General features: G+C 43.6%; 1 protein-coding gene across 4 annotated transcripts; it reads right to left on the minus strand.

Moving 5' to 3' along the window:
• Positions 1–1,831: 1,831 nt before the first annotated feature.
• NPHP1 (nephrocystin 1) lies at positions 1,832–23,104 on the minus strand. 4 transcript variants are annotated; one of them, XM_063327913.1, is made up of 20 exons: positions 22,047–23,104; positions 21,887–21,951; positions 21,465–21,525; positions 20,907–21,043; positions 20,318–20,522; positions 19,902–20,003; positions 18,958–19,049; positions 18,446–18,488; positions 17,823–17,907; positions 17,087–17,181; positions 16,301–16,429; positions 15,013–15,087; positions 14,195–14,305; positions 12,403–12,485; positions 11,145–11,221; positions 10,207–10,303; positions 9,690–9,802; positions 7,345–7,418; positions 3,935–3,979; positions 1,832–2,125 (listed from the first exon to the last, which is right to left on the minus strand). In XM_063327913.1, the coding sequence occupies exons 1-20, from the start codon at positions 22,113–22,115 to the stop codon at positions 1,847–1,849; spliced, it is 2,037 nt and encodes a 678-aa protein (XP_063183983.1). In that variant the 5' UTR covers positions 22,116–23,104; the 3' UTR covers positions 1,832–1,846. The 4 variants fall into 4 exon arrangements, with proteins under 4 accessions (XP_063183983.1, XP_063183982.1, XP_063183984.1 ...); XM_063327912.1 differs by having other exon boundaries at positions 10,207–10,306; XM_063327914.1 differs by lacking the exon at positions 3,935–3,979 and having other exon boundaries at positions 10,207–10,306.
• Positions 23,105–23,115: the final 11 nt, after the last annotated feature.

Consider the following 23,115-nt stretch of genomic DNA (forward strand, 5'->3'; position numbering starts at 1 on the left):
GAAACCAGCCCAGGCTGGCACCACGCCGCTTCCTCCCGACGAAGGAGCCCTCAGCAGCTCGCTGGTTATTGCGGCTGGCTTTACACACCCTGCTGACAACACTGCGACGGGAGAGCAACGCGACCCCAGCCCCGCCACTGGCACGCAATCAACTCAAGGTCTTTAATGAAAGGGGAAAGAAAAAATTAAAAAAAAAAAAAATAAAAAAATCCTATACCACACTGGGGCAGAAATGTTACCTGCAATCAGTTTTTGTCCTTGGCACTCTTTCAAGCCTGAAATATTTTCACTTCCACTGTTGTTGTTGCCTCCTCCCTTTTCTGTTCAGGTTTCTGCTCCGTGTTCACATCAGACTCCCCCACGCCCACTGGGCACGTCCAGCCTTCAAAAACTTGCAGCCAAACGTTTTTTACAGCAAGTCAACGCACTGGGAAAAGACGGGAGGGCTTGCCCGCGTGCTCCCAGGCACCCATAAAGGTCTAAAGAACGGCTACTGGGACAGCTTTAATTTCTGCCTGCTGGCACATGCACTTCCAATTCGAGAAGCACACGCTGTATTTTCCAGAGGCCTCTGCCTCACCCCATAAGTCACCCATAACTGGAGGCATAAAAGGCTGAAGGTGGCATTTCTGCCTCACAGCCTAGTGAAGTCATCCTAAGTCAGGCAATAGTCTGCAGCAGGAGGAGGACCTTATCCCAGTGAGATATCATATCTCTCAGGAGTGCCAAGTGATGCCCTAGGAATGTGGCTTCTATGCCAAGCTCTTGGGCAACGCAGAGCAAAGATCAAATCCATGATGTATCTCATTGTTTGAGCCCCTCCTTGGCCAGGGGGAAGTGCTTTGAGGCATTTCTGGAGGCTCCAGCTTACAAACGCTGTCAGCGGGAGCTGGCTTCAGGCTCCGTGCAACGCGCCATGGTCTTTGAAAGGTCTTGTTTTAAAACACATCACACCGGACAGAACTAGTGCCTGGCTCAGACTTAAATCCACGTGTGACTTGGTGCCTGCCTACCTCCTCGGACACGGTGGCAACGTACTCGCCACCCCGCAGAAAGCATCCAGAGACTGCAGTGCCAAAGAGAAATCAGATGAATAACTTCCCCCTGGGAGCAGGCAGCACTGAGGGCCTGTGGTCACAAACTGCTCGGGGAAAAGAAGCCTTTAACATCCTGGTCCACCCGAGGAATAGCCCACAGCTCGTGAGCCTGCCCTAGAAAGTCAGCACAGGGGGAGCTGCCCTGTGGCAAACGCGGCCTGCCCTACCTTCTCACAAGCTTTTATTTGTACTAGGTGGGTCAAGCACATTCCTGTGAATAACCCAGCCTTTTCCTGAGTGGGAAAGAAAAAACAGTAAAACAGTCTAAATACAGAGCAACCCGCTGTCCACCGGTTGGACAAGAAACAGTCCTTTTTTCCTAACCTGGCTGACCTTGCTCGGCAGCATTCTTAAAGATCCTTGCTATTGCGCTTGCCTGTTCCCAGTCTACTGGTAAACTGTGACAAAGAGTCTTTTATTCACCCTGATTAAAACAAAACTGGAAATTAATTGGAAGCCGCGTGAGAGGAGGAAAGCACTGCCTCAGCATTTGCTCAGCTTCAGCAAAATACAACACTCGATGTGGCTACAACAGGTACCTGTAGCAACAGGCAACCACGGCCTTGCAAAAGGGAAAATTTAAAACGTAATTTCCATTAGTTAAACTGATAAAATAATTTTAGTCCCTCAGAATGTTAACATGTTAATATTCATTAGAATTCAAATAGCACGCAGTTTCTTTTTTGTAAGAATTTATTTAGATCGTTACCACATTCTTACGTAGCCTGAATTGTTCTTCCATAATCCATTCATACTCCAGGATTGTTTTCCCTCACTTCTCCTAAGAAATCATAAGCCAGCTCTGAGATATCAAAGGGCTTGTGAGTGTTTTCTGACGACAGCAGATACTGAAGCGCACCGTCATTCTCTCGGCTCTTTTTCAAGAAGTCAGCAATCACCTTCCAGCGAGATGCTTCAGACTCTTCCTCAGCCCACTTGTAGTCGGGTAGGAGAGTGGACCGGAGGAGAGGGAAGACAGAGTCGTGGTACACCAGGACAAACAGACACTTCAGAAATTCTCCATCTCTCTGCAGAGAAGAGTATTTGAAAATACTTCAGTGCAAACTAGGCGGGGTTGCCAAGCACATCTACAGAAGTATTATACACAGGAAAAAAAATAACCAGAAACCAAACAAGAAAACCTTCAGCTAACCCCCAGTTCCCAGGATAACAACAGGAAGAGATCTGACCTTCCTAAACAAACATCAGTTGGCTCGCGTGACCCTCAAACTCCCTGCCAAGAGGTACACTATATAAACTACACACCAACTAATCTGCTCTCCAACCCACCTACTTTTCGAAATGACAAAGAGCGGCGACATGCAGCCAAACGCTGCCGGCGTTACCACAGAACGGCAATCCGTACAATGGTCACCGACAGCCCTTTGCTCACAGGCTATTTCTATTTCTTCCTCAAAGCGCCAGCGTGCGACAACTGGTCCACACAGCCTCTGCAGGTACAGACTGAGACTGCCTGCCGCAGCTGCCAGGAAGCGCCACATCCTCCCCGCCTTGGAAGCCCAAACTCCACTCGTTTCTCCACTGCCCTAGGCGGAGCGTTGCAACAATCCGACGCTCCTCACGGCACGTGGCTTTTAGCAGGAGGTAAGGCCACACTGTAAGTACTGTTAGCTCACACCTTGACAGGACATTCTGTGCGTGGCGAGAATTACGCCCTCCCCTGTAAAGGCCAGTTGGCGAACCCCAGAGATCGAGAATCAGCCTGGTATAATTATGGAACGCTGAAAGATCCCAACCACTTTAACTCGACGAGATTTGTGCGCCTCGTTTTCCGCACGCACGTAGAAAACCCCCTTCGTGCAAGGAAACGCGGAGAGCACCGCCTCCTGGAAAACACACTGACCACCGAGACTCTTCCAGAAACGCTCCCGACACGAGAGCGCTACGACCGGCATCGAACAGTACATCTCAGCAGGAGATTTAGCAGCTAAGTGTCATATAACCATGCAAGATGGAGTAAGAATTCACCAGGCGGCAATCCTACCGTGGGAGTGGCACATGACAAAAATCAGGTAAAACCGGATGGTTCTGGGATACTGAGGAGTTACTAATTCTTTGAGCAGATCCGCTTTCATTTTGGATGAATGGCCTTGAAAGAGCGCTTCTGACTCAACAGCATTATGTTTTCTTTGCATAAATGAGGAGATCTCACGTATCTATTGAGCAGCATACACAACGAATGAGGCATCCTGCTCCTGCTCCCAAGTGAAGTGTCTTGGATCAAGAGCCAACGCCTTCCTCATTCAGTTACCTCCAGCTTCTTTTTGTCCAGAGGACAGGAGGTAGGACAAGGTACAGGTAAGCCTGGTGACACGGCCAATCTGGTTCTTCCTCCAGCTGTCTACACGCCAAAATGGGAGATAACAACTGTCTGACACAGGAAGATTTGCGGAATTTGGGGGTCTTTTTCCTGGCAGACTGTGGGAGGACTGGAGCTCAGAGGTCGGAAGAGAAAAGATTATTTTGTGGACATACACAGCCCCTTTTGTACCAGTGGAAAGCTTTTACCAGTCAAGTATTGGAAACGCCTCATGAAAGGGAGACACGCTCTGGGTATGAGCCTGTAATAGCTTCCCCTCTAACAACTGTATACAAACACCGACGCAAAAAGTTACAAGTTATTTTCACATTCCTTCTTCTTCTAGTTTACTGTTATAAATATGGGTAAGAAATGTTAAGAACTGCGTTTAGCATATTTACAGTTTTCCAAATAAATGTATGGTGAGAAGAAAAGTTAATTACCAGTAACGCTGACAGAAAGCTGCTCGTTTGAATTAGATTGAATACATGTTAAAGAAAAACCTGTGATTTATTACCTTCTCAGATCTCTTCAACGTTCTTTCTCTATCTGCCCAAGCGCTCTAAAATGAAATGAAATGCAAAGTCAAACTGAGATCAGGGAGATCTAAACCAACGAAAAGCTGGACATGAGCTGGCAACGTGCACTCGCAGCCCAGAAGGCCAACCGCATCCTGAGCTGCATCCAAAGAAGCGTGGCCAGTAGGTCAAGGGAGGTGATTCTGCCCCTCTGCTCCGGTGAGACCCCAGCTGGGGTCCCGTGTCCAGCTCTGGAGCCCCCAACATAAGAAGGACATGGACCTACCTGTTGGAGCAAGTCCAGAGGAGGACCACAAAAACGATGAGAGGGCTGGAGCACCTCTCCTAACGAGGACAGGCTGAGAGAGTTGGGATTGTTCAGCCTGGAGAAGAGAAGGCTCCAGGGATGCCATTCAGTATTTAAAAGGGACCTACAGGAAAGATGGGGACAAACTTTTTAGCAGGGCCTGTTGCAATAGAACAAGGGTAATGGCTTTAAACTGAAAGAGGGAAGGATTTAGACTAGATAGAAGGAAATTTTTTACAGAGAGGGTGGTGAAACACCGGAACAGGTTGCCCAGAGAGGTGGTGGAGGCCCCATCCCTGGAAGCATTCAAGGTCTGGTTGGACGGGGCTTTGAGCAACCTGATCTAGTTGAAGATGTCCCTGCTCATTGCAGGGGGGGGCCTTCAAAGGTCCCTTCCAACCCAAACTATTCTATGATTCTATCACTCTATGACTCTATAATTACATTTTTAGGTGCAAAACATTTCTCTTGCTGAAATCCCACAGTAGTTTAAGCTCCTCGTGCAGTCCCACTTTCCTCACGCTCCCTTGTGCCAGTTTTAGTTGATTTAACAGATTTATAGATGCAAGGCTTTAGAGACTTGCAGTTATCAGTGCCATATAAATGAAATCAAGGGGATACACTTTTCAGGAAAAAAAATAATCAATCACAACCAAGGCTGATTTTTTTCCACCCTAAAAGCATGGAGAAATACAGCCTAACCCCAAAGCCTGACACTTCTAACAGTACTGTCCTTCAGGCACAAGTAACTCAGCCGTTGTCGTCTGGTACTTCGACACCTGTGAGGGACCGCAGTGTAAATATGGTGAGCACTGTCCTGCCAGTTGGAAGCTAAGGTCAGCTCCTGCCTGTCACAAAAGCAGCGCCGTCCAAGAAGCCAGACAAAGACTGAGACAGCTAATCCACCGGAGCACTTCCTTCCTGTGGCTAGCAGCGCTCACACTATCCCATTTATGTCTTTGCATCCCTTCTCTGTGTATTCAAGCGTTCTCTTGCTATTTTGAAGGCACTAAGACACAAGAGATCTGGACATACTTGAAACAGATATAACTTTTCTGATGCTTGGCTCTTCCATTTATCTTTTCACAGGATAAAAAAAAAAAGCTCAAATTTTGCAAACTATTTGGAAATCCTGACACGTCAGATGGAATTAAATGTCATAGAATCATAGAATGTGTTGGGTTGGAAGGGACCTTTGAAGGTCATCTAGTCCAACGCTCCCTGCAGTAAGCAGGGAATAGATCAGGTTCCTCAGAGCCTCATCAAGCCTGGCCTTGAATGTCTCCAGGGATGGGGCCTCCACCACCTCTCTGGGCAGCCTGTTCCAGTGCCTCACCACCCTCGCTGTAAAGAACTTCTTCCGAATGTCTAATCTAAACCTGCCCTGCTCTAGTTTAAAGCCATTGCCCCTCGTCCTATCGCTACATGCCCTTGCAAACAGCCCCTCCCCAGCTTTCTTGTAGGCCCCCTCCAGGTACCGGAAGGCTGCTATAAGGTCTCCCCGGAGCCTTCTCTTCTCCAGACTGAACAACCCCAACTCTCTCAGCCTATCTTCATAGCAGAGGTGCTCCAGTCCTCTGACCATCGTGGCCCTCCTCTGGACCCGCTCCAACATGTCCATGTCCTTCTTGTGCTGAGGGCTCCAGAGCTGGACACAGGACTCCAGGTGGGGTCTCACGAGAGCAGAGCAGAGGGGGAGAATCACCTCTCTCGACCTGCTGGCCACGCTTCTTTTGATGCAGCCCAGGATGCAATTGGCCTTCTGGGCTGCAACCGCACATTGTTGGCTCATGTCCAGCCTTTCACGCACCAGTACCCCCAAGTCCTTTTCTGCAGGGCTGCTCTCTGTCACATCATCCCCCAGCCTGTATTAATAACGAGGGTTGTCCCGACCCAAGTGTAGGACCTTGCACTTGGCCTGGTTGAACTTCATGAGGTTTGCTCGCGCCCACCTCTCTATCTCGTCCAGGTCCTTCTGGATGACATCCCGTCCCTCTGGCACATTGACCGCACCACTCAGCTTGGTGTCATCGGCAAACTTGCTGAGGGTGCACTTGATCCCACTGTCTATGTCACTGATGAAGATATTAAACAGCACCGGTTCCAGTACGGACCCCTGAGGGACACCACGTGTCACCCCTCTCCATCTGGACATCAAGCCATTGACCACTACCCTCTGGATGTGACCATCCAGCCACTTCCTTATCCACCATCAATATCTCTTCAACTTAGAGAGAAGGATGTTGTGGGGGACCGTGCCAAAGGCCTTGCAGAAGTCCAGACAGATGGCATCCGTAGCTCTCCCCTTGTCCACTGATGTAGTCACTCCATTGTATAAAGCCACTAGGTTGGTCAGGCAGGACTCGCCCCTGGTGAAGCCATGCTGGCTGTCTCGAATCACCTCCCTGTCCTCCATGTGCCTTAGCATAGCTTCTAGGAGGATCTGTTCCATGATCATCCCAGGCAAAGAGGTGAGGCTGACAGGTCAGTAGTTCCCAGGGTCCTCCTTTCTACCCTTTTTAAAAATGGATGTAATGTTTCCCTTCTTCCAGTCACCAGGGACTTCACCTGACTGCCATGACTTTTCAGATATCATGGAGAGTGGCTTGGCAACTACATCAGGACTCTGAGGTGCATCTCATCAGGTCCCATGGACTTGTGTATGTTCAGGTTCCTCAGGTGGTCACAAACCTAGTCTTCGCTTACAGTGGGAGGGACTTTGTCCCGCAGGTCCCTGTCTTGCAGTCTTTCAACTCATGAGGCATGAGGAGAGAGGCTGGCAGTGAAGACTGAGGCAAAAAAGTTGTTGAGAACCTCAGCCTTCTCCTCATCTGTTACCAGTTTGCCATTCTTGCTCATCGGGGGGTACACTTTCTTTAAGCTTCCTTTTCTGGTTGACATACCTGTAGAAGCCCTTCTTGTTATTCTTAGCATCCCTTGCCAAGTCCAGCGCCTTGGCCTTCTCAACCTCATCCCTACGTAACGGGGCAGCATCCCTATACTGTTCCCAGGATACCTGATCCTGCTTGAACTGCCCGTGCAGTTCCTTCTTGCCTTTTAGTTTGACCAGCAGGTCCCAACTCAGTGATCTAGGTAACATACCCGAAGTGCATCCATCAGGTCTGGTTGATCCATGAGTTGAGGGAAAGTTGCTAAAATAGGATTACAGATTAAATCTGAAACAGAAAACAAACACATTCAAGGCTAAGATAAAAAAATGGATGGTTTTCAAGGTATCAACACATCAAGGTATTCAGCACATCCCCTCCCCTCAGAATATTTCAAAGGGAAAATGAGCTGTAATAGTACTCCAGAACAGCAGGGAAGGTCGAAATCTAGCTCCTGCATTCTCCGACTGTGGCAAACTCTCAGTGGCTGAGCAACAGTTAACCTGAGAGAGGAGAGACAGGCAAAAACCCATTGCAGGTTTATTAGGAGGAGCCAGCAAGCAAGAGACCTTACTGATTTAATCTAAGGGTAGACTGAGGTGTTTTTCCTCATTTCTACACCTGTATTTTTTATAAACATCTGAAATTGTGCTGCCTGATGTGTATGTTGTGACTAAACACATTTTCGTTGTACCTTAATCTGGCTTGTGTTAGGCGTGATTTTAAGATAAGGGGGCAAGCGGCAGGAATCAACGCGCTCTGTTAGAAAGCACAGCAAATCTTGAGCCCCAGTGGGGTAGGGGTCCTGTCGTTATTTTAATTAATGAGGTTGTGGCTAAGATTACAAGAGTGCTACAAGTGACACGTAGAAGAATTTCGGTTGAAGTGTTTTCTTTCTCTTGTGATTTTAAATATTTAATGTACACCGTTGTTTCTTCATGCTGAAGTTGATGGAAAGTTTAGTAAACACTAACCATTTACTAGTAACAAAACATTTAACAGAAGCAAGCCAGAACTGATCATTTTTGTGAAATAGACCAGACATTTTAAGTTGCCTATTTCTAAAGTGATAGTTGATTTTGAAATAAGAGAAATCTTCTTTTGTTACACTAAAAAAAAAGTAGAAAATGGCTACCAGAACAACTGCTGAAATGCTGGGGTAAAGCCTTTAAATCATTCCAAATGAAATCTGAATCCAAATGGATGCAGTTTAACTTCAGGAGAGGTCACTGGTGTCCTACATTATAATGATCAAATCAAGTAAGTACGGCAGTTCTCAACTGACCTTTAATAACTAAGCACTTTCAGTTTCCCTATGATAAGTTTATTACAGAAAGCATTAATTTATGAAAGGGTCAGACTTTCAGATACCGAAATCAGTATACCCAGAATGTATATTGAAGTTCAAGAAAATCAGGAAGGGAATTAAATTCTGAGCACCTTTGAAAGAGGAACCTGTAATTCAGATGCCCAAGCATGGCTAAAGACTAAGTTAAAAACGTTAATAAGTGCACAAGCAGATTTATGTGCCATAGGAACAGATGATACATAATTCAGTCTGGAGAACAGATGGGAGAAAATACACGAAAATCACTTTGCAGTAGCAATATAAATTCACCGGTAGTACAGTTGAGAAATGTAATTTTTCCATATTTCAAATTGATTTTAAAATGGAGAAGACTATAAACTATTACAGTTCCATTGAAGGAAAGATGTGTAAAGAAACAGGAAAGATACGGAATTGCAAAACCAGAGCAAGATGCTGAGTTCTAAAACCAGAACTCTTCCACTTCCGTCTCTCCCTGCTGCATTAGCCAATAAGTAAATAATAATTAAAAAAAAATAAAGAGGATGACTTAGCCTCAATGACAAAAACATCTGCCTAATCTCTTCTATAACTCAGAGAACATGCAGACACTAGAAATGAATGAGTAAACCTCTGTGTGTGTGTCTAATCTCTCATTGCATGGGAGGTGAAACCAAAACATTTCTCTTCCACATAATCCTTTATTTGCTTTTTATTTATTTTTATTCAGTTAGAAATAACCCATTACCTATCCACATAGGCTTTTTAAATGAGAATTTCACTGAAATAACTTCATTCATACTTCACAGAAACCAAAACCATTCTTGTGGGTTTTGCACTCTGCAAGGCAAACCGATGTCAAACAGGGCAACACATTAGGTACGAGCTGAAATATTACTAGTTTGAAATGCAAACACATCGAGTGGTGGTGTTCACAGCAAGAGGCTGTTCTCTTTTATCAACAGGGACAACAGCTTTCTGTTTGTCCCCACACCACCTACACACTGAAAGTTAAAGCACTGAAATCCTGTGCACAGGGAGCGTGACTTCCTAACCTTGTGAGGTGGTAGGTCAGTGCCAGCAATATCAGGGAACCAAATTCTGTAGTACCCTGTATCAGCGAGTTGCTCCTGCAGACTCCTGCCTTCTCTTATAAATGGGAGACTCTGGAGAGAGTCATTCTCTTTAGGAATCTGATCTTTCTCCAGCACACCCTCCATTACTGAGTTCTTCTCCACAACAGCAATTCTTACCTGTACTTTGCATGCTTATTCTGTCTTTCAGGAGCGCATCACCAAGTATTTGTCGATAAAATATCAAGAGATGGATGCAGCACATACTGCCAATTAACGTTTCTGGTAGCAAACTATTGGGAAAACAAACAACATGCAGTTGAGAATTTTATTCAAAACTGCTCCTACGAAGCATTGTTCAGCAATACTTGAGGGTAATGACAGCTTCACGGAGCAAATTATTAGCTCATATTGGCATCTCCATGAATCTGTCAAAGCTTTTGAAGGTGCCCATTGCTACAGCCACAACAGACAGACTCCTGCTGCTCAGCTTTCAATCTTATCTAAACTTAAAGACTTTTTGTTTTCAACAAACTAGCTCTAAGTGTCAAACAGAGATCGAGTACAATATGCAGGTAATGCGACCCTCAGATTTTTGCACAGTGGTCCAGGGAAGGGGAACACTTCAGATCTCTAGGACCGTTCTGGGCCATCTGAAATACTTTTTAATTTTATGTCAGTACACACAAATACTTACTTCAGGATGTCTTTTGACTGCGCACTTAAAGACCTCAGTTTCACTACAAGCACAGGCTGTTTCTTGAGCGTTATAAACTGATGAAAAACACCACTACCTGCTTTAGAAATAAATACCCGATATGAAATCTGTCATTCTGAAAGAACATTAAAAATTATATTACAAGAATGGACGCTTATAATTTGGCAAGAGATGTTTTGCTAAAACTAGTTTAAGGATGGTCTAAAACCAGGAGGAATTAAACATCTGAAAATACATCAACATATCAGCTGTATCAACATTTTGTTTAACAAAAGCTGTTACCTCTCTCTAGGATGGTGGATTCATAATATGTGTGGAGTAATGTGGAAGTAAGTATCCAAACCACAAAGGTAACGGCCTTCTATGCCTTGCAGCACGTGTCACTGGCAAATGGATGTTATTACAGCCTCCAGAGGAAAGCCATGGCCACCCTTATTTAAAACACAAGCAGTCTACTGTCTGAACCGACTCTTAGTGAGGCTTTATTCAGCCCCACAGGGAAGAACCAGTACAGATGTTCTGTAGCACATTTATGCACATAAGTTACATGGGATTGATGATATGGGACTTCAACAGCCTGGCTTGGGGACTCTTTAGACCAGTGTTACTGCTAAGCCTTGTACCATCACCCCATAGCCAATAAGTGTTAAGTGCAGTTAAAGAAAAAATTGAATGCATCAGAAATAATCCTCAACCTGCAGACACAGGAAATTACAGAAACATTCGCACTAGCAGATAGTTCTGAATCCCACTGGCCCTAACAATAAGGTCTCTCTTATGCAAAATGAGAACACACAAAAGAAACCCAGGCCGTGGTGACTGAATGCTAATAAGAGCCCTGGTTGAGCCCTGCACGTTGTAAAATAGGTATAGCATTTATATCATTTAATTTATATAACGTTTAGGAGAGACCATACCTCTTCTTGATATCGATGGGTCAACCTCAATGCCTCTCTCATAGGGAGTACCACCATTTAATAGCAGCTCATACATCCTGTGAAAGAAGAGCAGTGTTGTTAAAATAAAAAGATCTAAGGATATGTGAGAACAGCACAACTGCTGTCTGAGAAAAAAAGAAGCCAGCTATCTCAAATAAAAGCTGACATGGTCCTTGATGTTATCACTAGTATTTTACACGAAACGGCTACACCTAATTAAGTAACAAAACCTCAAATGATACATTTGAAAGTTGTATTATATTGGGAAACTAGTTCATTATTTTAAAATAAATTAGCAACGTTGTTTTCCACATGACTCCAATATTTTTCTTATACGAAGCTTAGCAATTGTTTCACTAAAATGTTTTTGCGGAGTCATCACTTATGTAGCAAATTTTAGATATGGAAGATTTAAAATGTTGAAGAATAATGTAATCCCAGTTCTGTCAAGAGTAAGTCACTGTTGAAGCAAGCATGCAACTTCACTTTGTAGATACCATGTTTAACAATGAAATAGCAAAACTATGTTTGATATCAGATTTAGAAGAGAGAGAACAGAAGAGGTCTCCCGTGGGTATTTTTTTTTTCCCCTGTAATCCATTTTTTCCCCCCTGAATCATTTCTGTAAATTAACAGAAAGCTTTCCTACATTTAATAAAATATAAATACGCACAATTTATCGTTATTTAAGATTGCTGGACCCATGAAGTAATCACAAATCAGCTGCAAAAATATAAGCCCATTCACACTCTCCAAGTGAATGGTAAGAGATTCATTTACAACAACTCTTACGTGCTTCCAAGTCGTAGACACCAATCTCCTAATTTTTACATGAGAAAGGGATATACAGCAAAACGTACATAAAGAAGAGCCAGAATTAAAAAGGACGTTGTCGCTCCCTATTAACTCAGACATTTCCATAGTTTTAAAATTCCACTGAAGAATATTTTTAAACACATACTAGCTTGCAACATTTCAAACCTGAACGTTGGGTCCAGGGAGCACTTTTCCCACACAAACTTAGTCGAACATAACACTGGGTGTGGGAGAAGGACCAGCATTCTCACTAAAAGACCCAGTACAACTTGCACATTAGTCTGGATTACACCTGTCCCTATCAGTGTGTGAGTATGAAATATGAACTTTACTCCTAGCCTAAAATATAGGTATATACAAACATATATAAATACAGAGAGAGAGAGAGAGGAAAGAGAGAAGGAAAACATAATAAACTTACTTGGAAGGAACAGGCATTCCATCAGAAGTAAAGAGCTTCAGAAATGCCCAGCCACAGCTTAGCTCTCCTCTTTCACCTGTTGACTAGAAAAAGAGAGAAACGTAAATAACTCAAGCAGCTAAAACAGAATAAGTAACTGAACCACAAACAATTATTTAGAATAATCACATTAAAATTGTAAAAGCCCCAGATACGTGTTAAGCGAACACTGACTATGTCACATTCACAGGTGTTTGAAGATGTTTACCAAACAGCACACACAGTTTTGCTGAAGTTGATCATCCAGGAGCATATTTAAGAGATGAGGATTTATAAAGCCAAGAAATACACATTTAAGGGAAATCTAAGTATATCAAGCTCCTGAAAAAGAAGAAATGCACAGACACAAAGTTAACCCCACCCCCCCAAACCTGCACTATGCTCTAAAGAATGCAGGACAGAAAGGAGGATGGGAAAAAAATATACCCAAAGGATTTACCCATCTGATTCCAGAGACAATGGTTTCCAAGCCAGTGACCCTGTGCATCAGACAGCTTTATTCATAGTACCAGAGACAGACTCTGGGAAAAGGAGCTGATCCTGCGTGCCAGCCCATCTGTTTCCAGACCCCAAAAGCACTTGTAACAGGTAGGAACTTGTAAGCACTCCACCTTTCATTTAAACTTACTCTGTAAACAGAAGCAGACAACTTTGCATAATCTTGACTACTCCAACTAGCATGAGGAGGGCCATTATGCCCCATTGGGTATCTGTGAACCATCACTCACCAACATGCTCTTCGTCATCAGGACTTATATAGTCCAGTTCCCTACAGATGTACACTCTCTTTATCCCTCTGCACAACAGTTCTGTATCCCCACCACGCTATCAGCATGCCTGTCCTCCACAACTCCACAGGCACTGCACTCTTGCGCCCTAAATTCATACAGGTCTTAGTGAAAGAGAAAATACAGCAACAGTCCCCTTTGCAACTTCTCTCGCCATCTTTTCAGAATTCTGTTGCCCACCATTTAATACCCTGCTTGCTAACTGTTGTGGTTACTCCCCTTTCCATCTTTCACCCACTATTTACTTGATTGCCAAGATTCACCTGAGAAAGACTGCAACCATAATGAAAATGTAAGTGTTGACAAAGAGGCAGCAAGGTGCAAGTCAGTCTTGTAGACAAAATGGCTAAGATCTTCCAAAAAGCCACTGCACCTTCCAAATATTACTGTTTCTTATGCTCCTGCATGTATCTACCTTCTACTACAATAGTTCTTGTGGGCTGTACCATCTATTGCATCACTATCCGCTGTACTTTTCAGAAGCACATCCTAGACAGATAGAATATATCTGTATCAATCACAGCTAGAAAGCAGTGTCCTCACTACTTAAACAGTTAAAATTTTGGTTTATAGCCCGGTAGTCTGAAATGAATCACAAAGACAGAAAAAACAATGTAGGAATGAAGAGAGAATTGGTCCTCTGCAGTCACATAACATAAGATCTTTGGCAGACTAACAAAAATTATTTCAGGGTGAGTAAAGGTACATTCATGTCCACCAGTCAGAAAGTCTTTTACTCTCTAAATATTGGCTAGAACTAACAGTTCCAAAACCCAACATCTCTCCCCTCCCTCCAAGAAGCCAAAAGAAAGACAATCTTATAAGATATAACCTAGAAAAAGTTCAGCTAAATTTCCATTTGGATCTCTCAGTTCACTGCTGGGATACTGGAGCTTAACATCAAATATGGTTCGCTTTATAAACCTCTGCCTGGAACAATTTATACTGAAACTCTACACACTTACATTGCGAATATAAGTGATGCCAAGTTCAAATAATATACCAACGTCTGAATACAGGGAGTTGGACCTGACAAAACAGTCACCATCCAGCAAGCTGGGTAAAATGCCCGTTACCTAATACAGAGAGTGGGGGGAAAAAAAAGTCAATGTACCTTTTAAGAAAAACTTTGTTTAAAGGCCATCAAACACATCACTCATTCACGTAAGAACTCAGACCCAATCCCATAGCATATAAAAGAAAATTATCAGCAGAGAACCAATTTCAATTGAAGCCTTGCTCCCCTTATACTTTATCTTGCCATGAAACACAGTGTGCTACCATAGCATATTATTTGTGTGTGATGACAAGCTATTAAAGAACTTCAGATGTCAAAAAGCACTTAATTCCCTCCAAGAACACAGCAACAACTAGGGTAAAACATGACAACACTGCTGTTAGTGTGGCTGCCCATGGCACCTGAAACATGGAAGCATGTGCTCTTTAATGAAATCAAAGCAAAAGTGGCTCGTCTCTTCACTTCTCCATGAACACCATCAAGCATGCACCTGATATCAATTCAAAGTTAACCAGTGCCAGCGGCTGGATCACCAGTCCCTCCTGCTACTTCTTGCCCTCAACTCTCTTCTCCAAAGTGTTTTTGCTAAAACACTTGGTTTATTTTGAATTCAGGCACTTCAGCAAGTCTTGTCTTTTCTGCATGTTCATTTTGATTGCAGTATGTTTTATTTCAACATGAATACCAGAAGTAATAGATGTAACTAAATAAGAAGCTGTAAATAGCTAGTTACTGGCTATATCACTCTCCGAGTGAGACACCTACCCTTGGAGAAAAGGTCCACGATTGAGGATTTTTAGGTTGCCACGTGGCTCTCACTGTGTGAATGTTACTCAGCACCTAAAATATTGTAAGTGGTGAAAAAAGCTAAGACAAGTTTTTTTTCCGGAAAGCTATGCAGCTTTAAGAAAATGCAGCATTATCCCAGATTAATCCAACAGTGCACACAACAAAGGTAAAATTAATGCTTTCTCTTCAACTTTATCAGATGGTTTCAGTTTAAAGGACTACAGAGGAAATTTTCTCTCAAGCCACAGAGCCCTTTCCAACCGTCCTTGCTTCATATACACCAGTAATAGTCCCTTTGCCTCCAAGAGCGTTCAGTGCAGCAGGAAGAAACCGCCACACCATCAGCATTAGGTTCTGTTATAAAAAGCTGCTTTACACATACACACAAAGGAGCACAGAAGATCAACGGCAGGTGGGGGAATCTGAATACAATCCTGACCCAGCTGTTCCCAGGCCTGTAACAGGAGAAAGATCAGCCTAGAAAAGGCTCATCTCCACAAATAGGAAGGAGCAAAGAGGCACAATGGCAGGTGGGGGAACCGAAATTATGGACTCAGAGAAATGGAGCTCCCGCCCCAGCCCCTCCCAGCGCTGCCCGGGACAGCCATCAGCCCCAGGGGCTGGGTGTGACTACTGTCATGATGAGTCACCAGGAGCGGCTCCCTGGATCACCTTACAGACTGAACGGGGTTACTGCTCAGCGGTATGAGACACTGGTGTGCAGGGGAAGGGCATTTTGGGACTGCACATGACTTACTATAGGATGTTCATGGGAGGAACCAAAGGCAGAAAAAGGGAGGGATAAAGATGCTTTGTGGAATAACAAGGGTGGGAAAAGAGAGGGATAAGTAGGCATGTCTGGCCAAGCCCAGCGCCTGATCAATGCAGTCTGTCCTGTTTTCTCATTAAGCCTCATTCATAACTATTTTTCTGGGTGAACGGGCTCTCTATTCTACATGCAAGTGTATGTACATGCCTAGGTGCCAGCAACTAGCCAGACCACAGGTCACCGGGCGCCTATGTGTCTGTGGTGACTGCAAGTGGGAGAGTGAGGGTACGTATGTCAGTGTGTGATCACGGGAGAGCATCAAGTCAGACTGATTGGAGAGTAAGTTAAGCAGCTTGGGAGGCAGACTGTTTGTGTGTGCGTGTCTCTCTCTATGAGTGAAACAACTGGAGGAGCTGGATGCTGGAGGGACTAGAGCCTGAAAGATCCTGAAACATACACACCTCAAGACTTCTTTTGATAGCCAAACAAACTTACGCGATTGCCATCAAACAGACAGAGTCGAACATGTCTACTGAGAACCTGTATACTGGCTCCTGGGAGAGGAATCATTTTACAGCTACATAAAGTTACAATCAGGGATACTCGAGTCGGTCTAGGATAGATCTGAAATACAACAAAAGAAGAGTTAAATCTACAGGCCCCTCCGGTATGTAGTACCAATTTGTGTTTATTTACTGACATGATCAAGTCTAGTGTTTGCTAGACTGGATTCTTCTAACAACAAAGCTTGTGGAGTATTAGCAGCAGCGAAGTTTCTTCATAAGGGAGAAACTTAACTCCCTTCTAAGAAAATTACTACAAATATTCTTAGTGTGACAGATAGAAGGTCCTATCAAAGTTTGAGAAGAAAGAAATATTCTACAAATGGTGCAAATCAAAACATAATCATTAGCCAAAGTGAAAGAACACAAAATTGGTGATTTCACAGTGCCTAGCAGAAGTTCATGGCTTTAAAATTCAGACTAGTCACCTATGCACATCTGCTTTAACCCAGACAGGGAAGGAACACACAAACTTAAGCCGAAACACAACTTTTCAAATGTACCCAATGTGACAATTTGTACCAATTTTTTGCCTATTAGATAGTAGGATGCAATAACATCTACTCCCTAAGGAGTCTGGATTGACCTCGAAATCTATCATCTGTTTCACAGCCACATTTACCCACCACTATGAAATATTGCTAGAAATTCACATCTAGAGATTCTGCAATTTCTCTCAAACCAAAAGCATCACAGCTTTCTTACCAGTAATACTCACAGTATTTTTTTCCGAGTTCCACACCAAGTCTTTGAAAGCCAACTGCGATGGAGTAAGTTCAGGCTGCAAAAAGTAACTTGCTCGAAACTGATTGCCTACAACAAGAGTAATTTTAAAAATGCTTAAAACTTTTATGATCTTTATTGCCACAAAACAAATGACACCCAAAATTCAGATGTGACTAAAGTCCATTTGAATATTTGACTGGTCCAAAGAAAACTATGGAGTTATCTTCTACAAGGACTCTTTTAAAAAGGGTACTTTTACTATTTCTAAGTGTTCTGCAGTATTTCACTCCGGAAGCACAGTAATTTTACTAATAAAAAGAGCTATTGACTTGAAATGGTTTTAAACAGAAAGGCTAAGAAAATATGAGATGTCTAATATATTTGATGAAGAGACACCCAAAAGATCTCCGAGAAAAAGGGAAGATTAAAAAAATCATCATTTTCTACAACGTCAACAGTAAGTATCTTCCAAAAAGGAAAATCTTTGAAATCATTAGGAAATTTGTCACTGCCTTCGTGTGGCCAGGATTTCACACAGATAATTTAAAACTTAATTGAAGAAGAAAAAAAAGCCTTTTATACATTATTTGACGGGTCAAATAGAGCCTGTACAGATTACCAATTAAAATTAAGCAATACTGATTTTAGTCCAATAGGCTAGTAATCAGGATAAGAGACTCACCACGGACACTTGAGAATCCTGCACTGCAGTTATGAGAAAACCTTACCTTCTTCTAAGAGCTGGAAAAGTGTGGATGGGCGGAATCCTGCAGGAACCGCTCCTATGGTTGCCAATACTTCTACTTTGTCATTCTATTAAAAACCAACCAACCAACCAGAGATTAGCATTCCTGCTATTGAAAATCTAATCCTATCCTAATTTAGAACTCTCACGCAACCAATATCAGAGAACTGGGGCATCAGTCACCTCTTCTAACCTGAAGCCAGTTAGGCCCATCTCCAGGAACTACTTTTACTCTGTTTCATGTACGGACCCAGCCAGGCTCCCATTTTGTTAAATCCCCCTTCCACTTCAAAGCAGCAGCAGAGCGGCCAGTTACAGAACAAAATCACACCCTTGAAAGAAATGGTGTAGTACTACTGTGGCAAAACAGCAAAAGACATCTCATTTACATCTTCATTCAGACACACGGGCTGGGCTGTAGCCTATTTCTAAAGCATTAGAGGACATTTCTGTAGCATTTCTTGCTACAAAAAACAAGATAGAGATGTTAATTAAAAACATTGGTTTGTACTATGACATACAGTGTTTGGCAAACGGCAAACCTTGTCTACAAAAAAAAAATTAACATTACGGTAGATGAATTTGCTATGTAAGAGATACACCTACCTCTGTGATAGCTCTTCTTACAGCACTCCAGTGAGAGCCTTTTCTGGAAGAAAAATAATGTATTTTTTATAAAATATCATCCTTGTGTGGACAAAAATTTAAACACTAAATACAGGTTTGTCTTTGAATACCAGCAGCTTAATAACCATATGTATGTGAAATACTAATAAAGGCATATTTCTAGCCACTAAGACTACCTGATAGACTGTCTCATGAGCTGGCACATAATTTGACATGACTCAGTCGTTCTTTGATTTTATGACAGGAAAAACAAACAAACAAACAACAAACCAAAGCAAAACTCCCCAACAAACATGCACAGGTAAAAATACATCTGCAAGCTGAAAAAAACCACCGCAAGTGTCTGGTGTACTGAAAAGAAAAATGCAGTCACAAAGGACCAAATACCCTTGTAAGGTATTCTCACAGCAAGAAATAATTTTAGGATCAGATTTAAGGAGGAGAGGGAATAATAATTTCATACTTATTTGCTTTCCCATCACTCCATTTACCTTTTTTTAATTTCAGTTCCATCTGCTGTTTCATCCACCACTTCTATGTGTTCTCCACTTTCCTCTTGGTTTTCTTCTTCTTCATTACGGACCTGTAATTCAGATTCAAAAAGGGAAAGTGCTTGATTTCTTCACAATTCTGTTCTTAAAAATGCTTCCTCCAACCATAGCACATGTTAGAAGTTTAGAAGAGGAAGTTTTCTGTCTGTAATGACCTATCACTCCAGAGCACTGTAACTGCAGAACGCTGCCCTTAGTTCTGCAGATACAGCAAGGGATTGGAGTATTCCTACAAGTAAGCAAGAGAATGCATTTGCAAAGCGGATTCTTTAAAAAGACAAATACGTCAGCATCATGAAGTAAAAAGCTATCTACTCAGCATGGTCTTTAGCTATGTTGTGAAAAGCTCTGTTCCATCTGATCACTCAATCCAAACTGCGTACCCACATATGTTCACCACAATTGTGCACTGGACATATATGTGCATAAGTACATGAACTAACATGTGTAAGCAACTCTAAAAATGAAAAAAAGAGTTACAAAGCTTTAAAATCCCTTTTTTAAAAAGTTCTTCCATGTCAAATTACAAAATACTCCAACACTTACATGGACTCACATTTCATATAAACTATGAAAAGCCTGAATTAGTCCATAGCAGCTTGGAGTCTTCAGAGTTGACCTTTAGTGACAAAGATTATGACTTTCATATTCAAGAAACTTCTCTGCATTTATATGTCGCATCTTCACAAGGCACAAAAACACTGCTTTTGCTAGCTATCTCCATATACATGTATACAAACACAGTGTTATTTCCAAATAACGCAAAACACCACTGTGTCCCCCCGTGTAAGCATTATGATCAATTTTATGCAGCTGTATTATCATTAATATATATAAAATATCAGAGTTGAGACTAGAACAGAAGAAGGTTGCAGCACACTAACCACAAGATAGGTTCTAGGAACGAGGCCTCTCTCCCCTTTTGAGTTTTCAGCTACCCACCAGCCATCCGCTTTCTTGTCATGGATGAGTAGGACTTCACCTTTCTTTGCCATTAGAAGGAGAGAGAGAGAGACAAAAGACAACCAAATATTTCAAAACAGCTCCAGGCACAATTTAAAAAAAAAAACCACAAAAGCTTAATTTTTCCCACAACGGAGATCACAAACTACCGCAACAGACCGTGCCACAACCGAAGGTGGCAAAAGGACACTGGACTCCACCAAGCCAAATGTATATCGGGAAAAGCCGTTTCTCCCTAAATCCCTCAAGGAATCCCAGAAGCATAGGATTTAATTATAGTTATTGCTTAATACAGAATGATTTGCAGCCAAAAAAACTTTTATAGAGATATATTTACCATAAATGTGAGATCCCCTTCCTGCTGAGCATTAAAATTTCCAACTGCAATACATTCTTTAACATTTGGATCATCCAACAATTTATCCTCCTCATCATCATCTGCTTCTTCACTGTCTTCCTCCTCACTACTTTCTTCATCTTCACTCTCATCCTCTTCTTCATTTTCATCTTCTGTTTGAGGATCTTTCTGATGTTCCTCATCCCTACCCAAAATAAATCACTGTAAAGCCTTGCAATATGGGCTTCTCTGCAAGGACGTTACCCAGATACAGAATTTTCATTCCTGTGTTTTACTCTCTGTCATGATCTGAAAAAACTCCAAAATCCCAATGATGTTTCCTCCCTAAGCCTACAGACCACATTGCATCCTCTCCCATTAACCAACACCTGCAGAAAATTCGAGCCAGTTGTTCACGATTGCATCAAGAAAACAAGCCCCATAAGAGCTGACCCTTCAGTCCTTCTTTTTAAAATGTATGCTAAGATAATAAAGGGGATTGACCAAAAATTTTTTCAGGGTATTTTCCAACCGTACATGTACAATTCTATAAAAGTGCAGACTGTATTTGTTTGTTTAAGCTACTTACACTGCATAATTCGTAGTCACATTATCCTGATCCAAGACAAGAACAAGTTTCTGCAGTTGCTGAGAGAGTTTTTGCAGTAGCTTTTCTTCTTCTTCTTTCCTCTGATTATAATTCCCCACAGGTGCAGGCTCATCAGCCTGAGAAGGAAGAACACAACAAATTGCTCAAAGAATCAAAGGAACTTAAAGTTCCCCTATAAGGTTAGTTTTCCACACATCTTATGAGCTTTCACCTTCCTGGGCTGCTGTCACTCCCTGATTAGTGATATCTTTTTTGCCGTTTTACTCTGCCAAAATGAAATTTTGTGTTAAATTTCAAATCTGCATTCTCTGCTTCCAATGCACTGCATTGGGTTGATAAACATTTTAAGCACAGAACTTGTACACAATAAAGCACTAAAAATATGCTTTAAAATAATATAAATGGATCTCAGAGATCCCAATCAGGGGTTGTGCAGTGCTAGGTGTTGCTCTTGTCCCGAGGCATCTAAAATCGAAGGAGGCGCTCTCTAGGATGCATTTTGAAGAAAATCATTAACGAATTTGTCTCCACACTTACTTTTTTCAAATCATGAAGGGCATTTGTATTCTCATCCACCAATTTCTTCAGCTGTATACATCTGCATTGAAAGCAGGACAGATAGATAGCATTACCTTAAAATTCTGGTAGGTGGGTGACCCAAATCATGCATGCTTACTGAAATCTGTAAATTTAGATACTCAGACCTTCACCCGGCTCTGTGTGCATGCTGCTTGACAAATACGGCTACAAGCTCAAACGATAGTTTAGCCGGTTATTCCCTACGATGGGCAGGTTCCCACTTAAAAGTGCTTCAGCCCTTGAGGGCTTGGGAAGCCGCTAGCCTGTTGCTTCCGTCTGGGAAACAGGCAGGTGAGAAGGGGCAGGTGAGAGATCTGTACAATTAGGAGAAATATGGAAAGTCGTACAGGGAACCGTCTGCTCCTTCCTCTTCTCCTCACCTCTGCGAAAGAGCCTTCCGCTGCCCGGGGGCCGGGGCCGCGCTCTCCGCCCGCAGCGCCTCCACCTGCAACACAGGACAGGCGCCGTCAGCCGGCGCCGGCGGAGCCCCGCCGCCCCGCGCCCCAAGCCGGGCTGAGCCGGCCCGTCCGCCCCTGGTACCTGGGCCTGCAGCTCCCGGCTCCGGCGCTGCACCCGCTGCAACGGGCCCCGCGCCCGCCGCCCCGACATGGTCGCTAGGCAACGGCGGCGTCGCGTGATGTCGTCACTTCCGGGGCGCGCGGCACACCGGAAGCTGTATGCCGCCCGCCTGAGGGAGAAGCGAGGGTTGCGCAGCCTCCGTCCCCGGGGATCGCCGGTCCGGGCTGGCCCCGCCGCGAGGGCCACCCGCCACACTCCGCTTTTGGCTGCGGGTCGGAGCCAGAAGGGCCTCACCCGGCCCTGACCCACTGCTCGGGCAGGCCTGGCCTGGGGACTGACAGACAGACAGCCTGCAGCCCGCCGCAGGTAAATCTCTTCCTGCCCTCCCCGGGGCACCCTGTAAGACTGCAGTCACTTTCCAGCTTGTGGTGGAAACCGTGCCCGAGGCGCACGGTTCGCACTTACGGGCTCCCCTCGCCCCGACAAATGGCACATAGATAAGGCCACGATGTGGCATCGGCAGCAGTATGGACACCCCTGCTTCCAAGCCTCTGCCTGTCTCAAGGTCAAAAACACCAAAGGGCACACCGTGGAAAAGTACAATGCTGGTTAAGTAGGTAGAACTTAGACAGCAGCTGTGGTTTGAACCACGTGCTCCTGTGAACAGCGGCTCTGCTGAGCACCGGCGATTGATTCCACACTGTACCACACACCCTGCTGTTTGCATTGAAGGAACTTCCAAAGGTCTGAAACCTTGTTTCTAGCAAAAAGACACAGGGCTGCTTACCTGGCTACAAATCAGCATTTCGTCATCTTAAGGGATGCTAAAGAGTTGTTTGGTTTTTTTCCCCAAAAACTTGTGAAACTTTTACCGTTCGGTACTATAGTTGAAAACCATCAGCCTGCACAGTGTGCAGTAAAGCATCCAGTGAAACGCAGGAGCACCCCTCTCTCAGACTTGAGGAAATACTCTTCTGGAATGCGCTAGCGATGGGAGGGGAAGAAGGAACGTGCTACAGCCATCTCCACAATTCCTTGTCCAAAGCGCAAGAAGAAATTCAGAATCCAAAGCACAAGCATCCTTCATTTA

The sequence above is a fragment of the Chroicocephalus ridibundus genome, chromosome 3 (assembly GCF_963924245.1).
Source record: "Chroicocephalus ridibundus chromosome 3, bChrRid1.1, whole genome shotgun sequence".
Taxonomy (NCBI): domain Eukaryota; kingdom Metazoa; phylum Chordata; class Aves; order Charadriiformes; family Laridae; genus Chroicocephalus; species Chroicocephalus ridibundus.

What these genes read in the sequence shown, in the direction of transcription:
- NPHP1 (XM_063327912.1), bottom strand. Translation starts at nt 22,115, where the DNA reads ATGTCGGGGCGGCGGGCGCGGGGCCCGTTGCAGCGGGTGCAGCGCCGG. An exon ending in GGAACTGAAATTAAAAAAAG is followed by an intron (nt 18,489 to 18,957) that starts GTAAATGGAGTG and finishes TTTTTCTTCCAG; the next exon opens with AAAAGGCTCTCACTGGAGTG. An exon ending in GTCTGTTTGATGGCAATCGC is followed by an intron (nt 15,088 to 16,300) that starts GTAAGTTTGTTT and finishes ACAATATTTTAG; the next exon opens with GTGCTGAGTAACATTCACAC.